The 11,044-nt window shown below is 44.3% G+C and overlaps 1 protein-coding gene across 3 annotated transcripts; it reads left to right on the top strand.

The window, feature by feature from the left end:
• Crag (DENN domain-containing protein Crag) lies at positions 1–10,678 on the top strand. 3 transcript variants are annotated; one of them, XM_064698855.1, is made up of 15 exons: positions 1–154; positions 807–1,142; positions 1,206–1,752; positions 1,823–1,973; positions 2,034–2,305; positions 2,372–2,585; positions 2,651–2,806; positions 2,886–3,050; positions 4,054–5,489; positions 5,562–5,858; positions 6,179–6,259; positions 7,756–8,206; positions 8,262–8,696; positions 8,758–8,942; positions 9,600–10,678. In XM_064698855.1, exons 2-15 carry the CDS (start codon positions 842–844, stop codon positions 9,916–9,918), a joined length of 5,010 nt encoding a protein of 1,669 aa, XP_064554925.1. In that variant the 5' UTR covers positions 1–154; positions 807–841; the 3' UTR covers positions 9,919–10,678. The 3 variants fall into 3 exon arrangements, with proteins under 3 accessions (XP_064554925.1, XP_064554916.1, XP_064554934.1); XM_064698846.1 differs by lacking the exon at positions 1–154 and adding an exon at positions 188–352; XM_064698864.1 differs by lacking the exons at positions 1–154; positions 6,179–6,259 and adding an exon at positions 188–352.
• Positions 10,679–11,044: the final 366 nt, after the last annotated feature.

The following is an 11,044-nucleotide window of genomic DNA, read 5'->3' as shown; positions in this document are numbered from 1 at the left end:
GATATATCAACAACACTAGCTTTCAATTGATTACGATTTCGCATGCATTAAACGGCTGCGACGTAACAAATTGGACAAAAGACGCGCGATAGTTAAGGGCACAAAGTCAAGACAAAGTGCAAGTGGGCGAATGTCGCCGCCTACATATCGATATGTATGTATGATTTCGTGTCTTGTCAGTATGAACGTGTGTATGCGTGTGTGTGTGTGTTTGTGCAACGCTGTGTAGAAATTAACGTAGTGTGAAGAAGTTGCAGAAACGACGTCGAAAACTGAAAACTGAAATCAAAGACGCAGCAGCGCTTTTTTCAGCAGCTGCAACAACGACGACCAAAAAGACAGCAGCGGATTTGTAAGTTTTGCATACGAGTCTGAAACAACCGCAACGGGAGCGAATTTCGATTCCTGTAAACAAAAACCAAATCAGCAGCAACAAAACAAAAGGCCTGGCATTGAACGGCAGCAATAGCAGCGGAAACGTCGTTGAATCATCATGCGGAACTTGTTTTTGTTGTAAGCTGTGGTCGCAGCATAATACAAACCAGCAACAACAACAAAGTCCACGACAGCGACGCCGTTCGTATCGAGATTCCAGCAAAGTCGCTTAGTTATTTTTATTATTACTTTGATTTTCATTCGACTTGTGCGCATTTACAATCAGCTTTCGGCGATAGCAGCGATGTCGGCAATGTAAACAAAGATTTGCGCCAGCTGCCGCTCGCGACTTGACTCCGTGGCTGTGTCTACCCGTCCGTTTTATCTAATCACCAAACTTAAAGTTTACCCTTTTTGGCATTTCTTTGCAGTTGAAACAAACACACGACCGATTACAGCATAAGATATGGAGGAGAAGCGCATAGCGGACTACTTTGTGGTGGCCGGCATGCCCGAGCAGCCGCAGCTGCTGCAGGACAACATATTCAATGACTCGGGCCGACTGCGTGCGGCCAATACAATTGAGCCCATCACGGACATTGGCGTTTTCTTTCCGCTGCTGGGCGAGCAACTGCCCGATGGCTTTGAGCTGTTGGAGCACACACCAACGGGACTGCCGGCGAATCTTAATCATGGCTCGGTACGCACCACTGAATGTTACATATACTTTCGACGCGGCAAGGATCGGCCGCCGCTAGTGGATATCGGTAAGCAAATCTATATCTGGCAAATAAATTCTTTTGAGTACATTTGTTTGTATTTTCATTTAGGCGTGCTTTACGATGGTCATGAACGCATCATGTCGGATGCGGAAATTGTTGCCGAAACGCCCGGCGGGCGTGTGGCCAATGTTAATAATTCGTCGGCGAAAACCTTTCTCACATATCGACGCGCCCGTCCAGACATGCCCTGCAACGAGCTGGTGGTCACCGAGCTGTGCGTGATTGTCCAGAGTAAAGGGGAACGGCCGCCGCATGCCTTCTGTCTCATTTACAAGACGCTGAACAAGGGCTATGTGGGCAGCGATGTATATTTGTGCTACAAGAAGTCCATGTATCGTCCCAAGCACATTAGTTATAAGCCAGAAATATTACTGCGCTATCCCACCGTAGATCACACGGACTTTCCCCTCAAATTATGCCCGAGCGTGCCGCTCTTCTGCCTGCCCATGGGCGCCAGCCTAGAGGCCTGGCCACATGTCAATGGCACTGAAAAACGCAAACCCATCAGCCCAGTATTCAGCACTTTTGTGCTGACTGTAAGCGATGGCACCTACAAGGTCTACGGCTCGGCTCTTACCTTTTACGAGGATTACGAGTAAGCAACGCACCAATTGCAAACTGATTCCTGGCTCAAATGTTGTTTTTGTTTTTTTTTTCTATTCCAGTGCATCGCTGCTATCTGCGGAGCAATGCGAACTGCTTGGCTGGGATGAGGAGTTTGCGTCACGGCACTCGCTGCACATGATCAAGGCCATTTGCCTGCTGTCGCACCATCCCTTTGGCGACACCTTCGATAAATGGCTTAAATACTTACACGTAAGCGACGCAAAGATCAATTAACAGATGTCCGCTAACAATATTTTTTGCCTCCCTTAGCGCATGGTCTTGTATGGCGTCAATATACCGATACCCGTGGAGCGTTACATTATCCAGCTGCTGGACGAGGTGCCGTTCCCGGCGCCTAGCATACATCTGCAGCTGTCCAGCGAGTCGAATGATCGTATTCTGCTCACACAGCCAGAGGATTCGCCATTGCCGCGCAGTGGCGCCGGTTTCCACATGTTGCTCCAGAATTTAGGCACCGACAATTGCCTGCACGTACTCCTCCTTGCGCTCACCGAACAAAAGATACTCATACACTCGCTCAGGTATGTCTGTGTGCACTTTATCTATTGCTTGTAAATTATTTCGTTTAACCGCGCTCTCACTTGCAGACCTGCAACGCTGACTGCCGTCGCTGAGGCGATTGTCTCGCTGCTGTTTCCGTTCAAGTGGCAATGCCCCTATATACCGTTGTGCCCGCTGGGCTTGGCCGAGGTTTTGCATGCGCCTCTGCCCTATTTGATTGGCGTCGACTCGCGCTTCTTTGATCTGTACGAGCCGCCCACAGATGTAACCTGCATTGATCTGGACACGAATAACATCAGCGTACGCATGTCTCATTCGCAGCTCAGCTGTCAATTACTCTATTCTTTTATTTCTCTTTTCTGCAGTTGTGCGACTCGCAGCGCCATTTGACGCCAAAGCTTCTGCCCAAGCGCGCCGCACGACTACTGCGACAGACGCTCACCGAGCTGGAGAACGCCAAGCCCATTAGCTATGACTCCACTAATAGCTTGGATCGTGACATACGGAAGCGCAAGCGTGAGGCAAGCTACCCGTCATATCTCATCCACTTTCCAAAGGTTGTTTAATTTAGTCTATTTTTATTTATTTTTTTTTTTTAAGCTGGTGCTAGAGCAGCGCATTCAGGAGGCATTTCTGCTCTTCATGGCGTGCATATTGCGCGGCTATCGTGACTACTTGGTGCCTATTTCAAAGGCGCCCTCCGTGGGCGCCACGGATCCAAGTGCCTTATTTCAGCTGAAAGCTTTTCTGCGCTCGCGCGATAAGGTAAGTGCGGGGAATTGGGTATCTTCCAGACGGTTGGTTAAGAAATTGCGTGTAGGCAGACTCTGTACGGCGATCAATATGGCCTTATAGACTATTGCTGCTTTCGTTTTTTGTATTTCCTAGCAGCAATAAACAAAATTTCAATCTATTTTTATCTCAAATGAAATTCACGTTCCTCGTCTGACGTCAGCCTCAAGAAGTTCCCCGATGAGGGAAACGGAAAGCGGTGCAAACCTCTTGCCACTTTATGGCGTCGCAGATGATTCCTTTTAATGCGATATTCGAATACCCTTGAATGTTTGCCTCATATCGCAAACATTTACACAGATTATTAACAAAAGATTTTGGTTACGTTGACGACATTTTAATACGCTATAATACTTCAAACTTTACTAATAATTGATTGGCTTATGCTTATTTTTCAATTTTTTGCTCTAAGGAGCTTATTTAAACGACACCTTATTAAGCATTGCTTAAAGGCATGATGTTGCTTAATACTTAGGTATTATATTTTAACATTCAAGTTCAAGTTCGATAGTGCTTCCACTATTTGAAACTACTTTTGTCAAGCAAGGGCATTCCTTCATCGGCCACTCTTCTTTCTTGCTTTTCTCCAGATCATCTCTGTGTTTCGCCTTCCAAAAATGTCAGCTTTTAATAAAAATAAATTCCTGGTTATTTCTATTCGTTTTTCCAGTCGGTTATTTATGAACTGTTTACTTTATGAAATCGTTTAATAAAAAAAAACTGATGCTATTCAAAATGAGTCATGGTTTGTGATCTCATATTTTGAATTCCAGCAATAATAAAATAAATATTGAAATATGATTAACACTAAAGGCGATTAAAAGTGAAATTTGATGATTAACAAAACATCGTATACAATTTTCGCTTAGTAATAAACATTTTTATATTTAGGTTACGTTACGTTTTTAAATGGATTTTATGAATAACATATTGCCCTCTATCTCCCTCTCACCCTCTCTCTTTCTCATTCGTACAGTCGCACCAGAAATTTTTTGAGCTGCTGATGAAAACTCAGATGTTCATTAGATTCATTGAGGAGCGCAGTTTCGTGTCCGATGGAGATCACGGCCTCAGCTTCTTTGACGAGTGCGCCGAGAAGGTAACCGGCTACGATGAGACGCCTGGACAGCTGCATTTGGTCGACTGGGATACGGGCCAGAGCAGCGAGCGCACCAAGTACATCTTTCCGCCGGACAACGTGTCGTTAACGTCAGGCGGCTCCGCCAGTTATGTTTACAAGAATTTTACGCTGCAGCCAGAATTGCTGCATAGCACAAGAAAGACGGCGCTGTCACAGTTCCTGCAGCTACAGCTAAATGCGTCTCTGTCGCCCGGCTCGCCCATCGCGCGTCGTACCAAGCACGAGGTGAAGCTGTCACAGAAGATGGCCAGCCGTTGCCAGCAGCATCCGGAGGCGTGGTCTAAATATCTGCTGGCCACCTGCTATTCACTTTACTTTTTAATACTGCCCTCCATGGTGATGGATCCCCGGCATGCAGGTAAGGAGCATGACATTTTGCGCGCCGCCTATGATGTTCTGGTGCGCGCCAGTAAGCTGAAAATCACCTGCGATGAGTTCTGCTATCGCATCATGATGCAGCTGTGCGGCATACACAATCTGCCAGTGCTGGCGGTGCGACTGCACTATCTGATGAAGAGGTCGGGCCTGCAACCGAACGCCCTTACCTACGGCTTTTATAATCGCTGCGTCCTCGAATCCCAATGGCCCAGCGACAGCACCACGCTCAGCCAGATCCGCTGGAACCGCATCAAGAATGTCATCATGGGCGCTGGACACTTTCGACGTGCCGGCAAACGTCGTACCGCCAAGGTGTGCAAATCACTTAGCTCCTCGCATGACCACAATCTGAGCACATTGGAAATGGTGGACGGCCAGTCGCGCAGCAGCTTGGCCAGCTCCGGCGAAGGCGGCGGTGGCGGTCTGCTTGATTTTGCCGCCTTTGACAGGCTGCGCAACAAGCTGGGCAGCATAGTGCGTCAAACGGTCACGGGCGGTGCTCCGGATGTGCTGCCCACCGAGGATGTGGTGAACAGCGCTGGTCTGCTCATCAGCGGCGAGTCTGCCGCCAACAGCGCCAATGGCAGTTCGCCCCACACGCCGCATACGCCTATCTATGGCGGCGACGCGCAGCTGCTAAGCAAACCTCGTAAGCAAATCATGAGCATTGGCGATGGCGAGGACGATGAGGATGAGGATGGTGAACAGGCCGAACATGAGGAACAATCGGCGCCGCTGACACCGCAAAAGGGCAAGCAGGATATGCAATTTGCAAGCGGTGACTACGAATTAGACGTGGATTTGGATGAGGAGGAGGAGGAGCAGGAGCCAGACGAGCTCGATGACCATGTGGCTACTCAACAGGCCAGACAACGCGTCCAGAGCCCCACCAAGTGAGTTGGGCCTGCTCATGAATGGTTTTTTTTTTATTTGTATCCTTGATTTGCCATTTTTTTTTTTAATAGAATCTCACCACGCACACCCGTCACCCAAAACGATCCGCTAGGCGCCTTAAATGAGGAGGACGCTACACCCACACTGGTGCCGGAGGCACAGGCAGAAATGACAACGACAACGACAGCTCTCAACAGCAACATGTACAGCGATAAACCAATCCTTTTCAGGGGACAGCGCAGCGCCACGTTTGATGAGTCCACGCAAATTGGGAAGAGCATGCATCGATCGGAGACGATGCCAGTGGCCAGCAGCGGGGTTACCCACAGTCTGGCCAACATTGGCTCCTCCCTGAAGTTTACATTCGGGTAACTAAGTCGTCAGTTGGTCTGAGAGTTGAATGCAAAAAAAAAAAAAAAAAAGAAAGAACCAGCAGGCAACATTTTGTTTTATAAACTATAGTGTGCCATTCACCAATCGAATCTCAATCCACATATATTTCATACACATTCCAAGCACACACACCCATACGAACGCAGTCCAACTGCTATTTTTCTTTTTTCCTTCAGAGATTTGTGTCTAGATATTATTTTTATTTGTTTACTTTCGCCTCTTGTATTTTTACATATGAAAACTCTCTGAAAATCGCTCCAATTCGTTTCTGTGCAACTTTTTTTTTTTACCGTAGACGTTATTCACCCGCACGATTGTCCCTTAAGAAAGACTTGAAATTGCCCGCCAATATAATAGAAAATATATCAAGCATAAGGTAAGTCAGACAGAAAAAAAAGCTCCTTAAACTTACACACTCTCTTACACACACACACACACACACACACACACACACTGAGTTTATGCTGCGGGGCATACGAATAAGTTACTTTCCACGCAGCTTCCACTTTGGTAAACCACTGCAATAGGTGGTTTTTCTTTTCTGTAGAATATTTATAACAGTTATAAATGACTGAACAACTAAATTACAATTGAGAAGCTTCAATTATAATTGCAATTTATACTTCAAAGTATTGCTTATTAAATGTAATGTCTGTCTTGTTATAAAGTTCTTTGGTCATTCAAAACGTAAAGTACTATTTCAAACAGATAACATTACCATTACAAAATACAAATTGTTCTGGTTGCTTGTATAGTGGTAATTTTATTTTATTTTGGCTTTAATTAGTTTCAATTTCACAAGAAAAGTTACAAATTATTACTTTAAATTGAAAAATGGATATAAAATGGATAGCTTTTGAAAAGTTACAATTAATTTTAATAAAAATTACGATAATCGAAAGCTTTCATTGTCAGTCTAAAATCCTTTTTTGCATAAAAGCCAATTACAATTAATTATTGTCGATTACAAATTGTTTAATTGATGGTTCTGTTTGGAAATGTCTTAGTTGTCGCGCAGCATTTGATTTAATACACACAAAACAATTGAAACCACTTATGTTCCACTTTAGTTCCACATTTGATCAGTTGCAGCGATACACGTTTCGGCTTTTGGGTTCTCTTTTTAACTCAACTTGATCTTCGTCGTCGTCGGCGTTGCTGTTGTTGTTGTTGTTGGTGGCGGGCAATTCAAGGTTTGACATAAGCCACACACACACGCACACATTCACATTGGTCGTTAACAACTTGCATATTCCATAACATAATAGGAAAATACAAACTTAACATAAACACAAAACCCAGTTTTGTCATAACCCACAACAGCACCCAAAACTCGCTCTCTTTCACTATCTGTCTCTCTCGCTCACTCACTCTCACCCTCTTTCTCACTACTCACCTTCTCTTCGCACATGTTTAAGCAGCGCAGCAGCAAACGATTCTATTTTATGGTTGAATTGCTTTATAACGAAACTCGGGTCTTTTGAAAAATTCACAAGTGTGTGATTTTTTTATTGATAGACTTTTGGGAAATTGGAAATTGAAAAATCCATATACAGAAACAGAAAAAAAGAGTACAAAACTATGTGTGGTTTTATTTTATTTCATATCCGATCGATCTGCGCGAACTTTCTTACCGATTCACCTACTGTGTGGGGGTCTAAGGTAGTATGGAAATGTATTAAATAAAAAACCTATCCGATAATCCGCTTCTTCGGGATCGTTAGCTGCTGCTGTTGATATTGTGTCTTGTTATTGTTGTTGTTGGCACTTCTCTCGTTAACCCTCCTGTATATTGTGTGTTAGTGTAAAAGCCGTTCAACTAAATAATGGCAAATATTAACCAATGCTCATCTTACTTTTGCTCTCTAACAGTCCCAGCTTGACAAGCAAGAAATCTAATGAGCTGATCCAGGGCAGCCTGAGCAGCATTAAGTATGCGGCCAATTCGCTGACGCGCAAGTTTGATGAGATCAAGGGCGCCATATCGGCCAATTCGACACCGGTGAAGACAAATAATGGCCACCAGCAGCTCCATCACCATCATCATCATCACCACCATCATCTGCAGCACCATCATCATCATCAGCATCATCACCAGCAGGAGGCGACTGCGGGCGGCGAAGAGCATGACACAGCTGGCGGTGCCGATGAGGGCAAACTACGTCGCGTCTCTAGCGATCTAGATCCTTGGGGCAGGCTGAGCGAGTCGCGCAAGTCGAGCTACAACAATTTGGTACCGCTGGGCGAGAACAGCTCCAATGCGGCAATGCATATGTACTCCTTTCCCGCGCTGCCCGACAATCTTTACAGCCCCATTATTGAGGTAAGTGAGTCTATCCAATTCCGAACCTAAACTGACCATTATTGCTTTGCTGCAGGCCGCGGATCCGGAATGCGATGTGCTGATACAGTTGACGACATGCTCGCAGTGTCACAACTGCTCGGTGCTGGTCTATGATGAGGAGATCATGAGCGGCTGGTCGGCGGAGGATTCCAATTTGAATACCACATGCCATGCGTGCTATAAGCTGACGGTGCCTTTTCTCAGCGTTCAGATCACGCGCCTGGAGGCCGCCGCGACAGAAAACAATGGCGAGAGCGTGGCTGCCAACAAGTCTTGCTTGACGGTGCCGTATCTGAATCCGCTAGTGCTGCGCAAAGAGCTGGAGAATATACTCACCCAAGAGGGTGACTTGTCGCTTATCAAGCCCAACTTTGTCGAGGAGCATCCAATCATCTACTGGAATCTGTTGTGGCTAATGGAGCGCATCGAGTGCAAGACGCATCTGCCCGAACTGAGCCTGCCGCCAACGGTGACTACAAAACAAATTCCATGGTGTTGTAGCTCATGTCATTGATTCATTTCTTTTGCAGAGCGATGAGGAGCAACTGGATCCACTGACTAAGGTCAAGACCGTGCACATACAATGCCTGTGGGATAATCTAAATTTGCATAGCGAAACTAGCGGTTCGCCCATGTATATACTCTATCGGGAGACGCAGCCAGCAAGTCCATTGATCAAGGCACTGCTCACCGATCAGGCGCAGCTCAGCATGAAGTAAGGCATAAATATATATATATTTATATTGTATACATGGACAAGTCGTCTGCTTTCCTATAACAAACACATTAAGGCCCTTGTCGATATGAAAAACAAACTAGAAAGCACGGCGATATTCGGCCCGTCGCAGATTTAATGCCCTTGTAGACATATGTATGGCTCTTATTTCCGAGCATCTGCTCCCATAAAAGCCTTATAATATACTAGTTCGATTTGATAAGGCATGATTTGCAGGCAAGTTTAGAGGTCGGGATAGTACTGCTAGAAACTCTATTCTTAGTTGGTTCAAGATATTGTGACGAATTGTCAAATACTCCATACAAAAACGCATATTATGACAGATTCTTCCAATAGAAATATATGATATATTACTTGACAAGATATTACTCATATGCAGGGTTGGTAACTGTGCCACGTAAATAATAGCTGAATCTGTTAGAAAATACCTGAATAAGCTTCTTGATCGAAAATGATTAGATGAGTTTTAGTAGGCAAAAACTGAATTATCGACCTGTCGCTCAATAAAGGAACACCTTCAAGAGAAAGTGCGTGCACAACTAAGTGACTGTAGATATATTTTAATATTTATCAAGGCTTATATATTGAACTCTTTGTCTTGATTCAACTTATTCATAATTGTTTCTTTTGTTGCAGTGTCATTCAACAAATCATTTCGGCGATACGGTGCAACGATATGGCAACGCCGCTGAAGCGTTTGGCCAACGAACGGCACAAACTGAAGAGCAGCGGGTTGGAGCGTTCGCATTCATTCTATCGGGATATACTCTTTTTGGCGCTAACGGCCATTGGCCGGGCCAATGTGGACCTGGCCACATTCCATCGCGAATATGCGGCCGTATTCGATAAGCTGACGGAACGCGAGTGCAATATGTATTATCGCAATCAGGACCTGCCCCCATCGGCATCCACAATCTTTTGTCGGGCATACTTCAAGCCCCTGCTGCTGCCCTGACGTGCGCTCGATGTAGACCAGGATCAGGATCAGGGTGTCTAGTGTGGATTGGCAAAATGTGAAACCCTAAAAGACATGGCGACCAAAAACAGACAAACAACCAGAAAACGCTTAACAGAACCACATCAATTGCAAAAAAAAAAAACAAACAAAAACAAAAGAAAACAAAAAAAAGATATATTTTGACTTGTAAATGACTTAAACTTAAATCTTAAGTACTTAAATTTTTTGTTCTTTTTTTTTTAAATATTTTTTTATTTGAATTTAACATTTTTGTTTTTGCTTAGCACTCTCTCTCTCTCTTTCGCTCGCTCGCACAACGCAGAGCTCACACACATTCACACACTCACACACACACATACACTTCTAAATGACTGGTTTCTAAGACAATACACATACCCACACACACACACACCAAACGATTTATTGACTTACCTATAGATATACTTTTTTAGATTCGACTTCCTGCAACAAATTGACCCTCAACGTATTTGCCTTATTATATATAATATAACGGTACATACATATATTTATGTGTGATCCGTCTGTAGAACTAGTTTTTATGGATGTCCTATGTATGTATGCATGTATGTCTGTCCATGTATGTATGTATATGTATGTAGTATATCAACATTTCAAATCGCATCGCCTTCAAATTGTGATTTTTATTTCAAAAATATATAATTTCATCGAACTGCGATCGATTAATCGATTATCGATCGAATGTAGATAGCGCGTGAAATGAACTATGTTTCGAAAACCAAGGATTGGTGGTGGGGGCGGATAGGGGGGTTTGGGTAAATTGGGGTAGGGTTTGGGTGGGGTCTGGGCCTCGGGTTACACGGATTGAACTGGGAGCGAAACCTTCCGACCAACAGACGACAACAACAACAACAACGATTACCATAGCAAAAAATAAAAAATCAGACAGTTAATGTCAAATCTAATTAAAATCGCGATTTTTAAAGATCACCCGTTCATATACAGCCACACTCACACACACACAAGCACATACCAACAACGATAGTAAAATTTAAAAAAAATTAAACACAAAACTAACAATAATAAACTCATGTTTCTTTTCAACAATCTTTTTTGTCGGTCATATTAAGTAAATGTATATTTA

The sequence above is a fragment of the Drosophila montana genome, unplaced genomic scaffold (assembly GCF_035044405.1).
Source record: "Drosophila montana isolate Dmon_TW-CO22-7 unplaced genomic scaffold, ASM3504440v1 contig_1624_1, whole genome shotgun sequence".
Lineage (NCBI taxonomy): Eukaryota > Metazoa > Arthropoda > Insecta > Diptera > Drosophilidae > Drosophila > Drosophila montana.
This window is presented reverse-complemented; position numbering and strand designations above follow the sequence as displayed.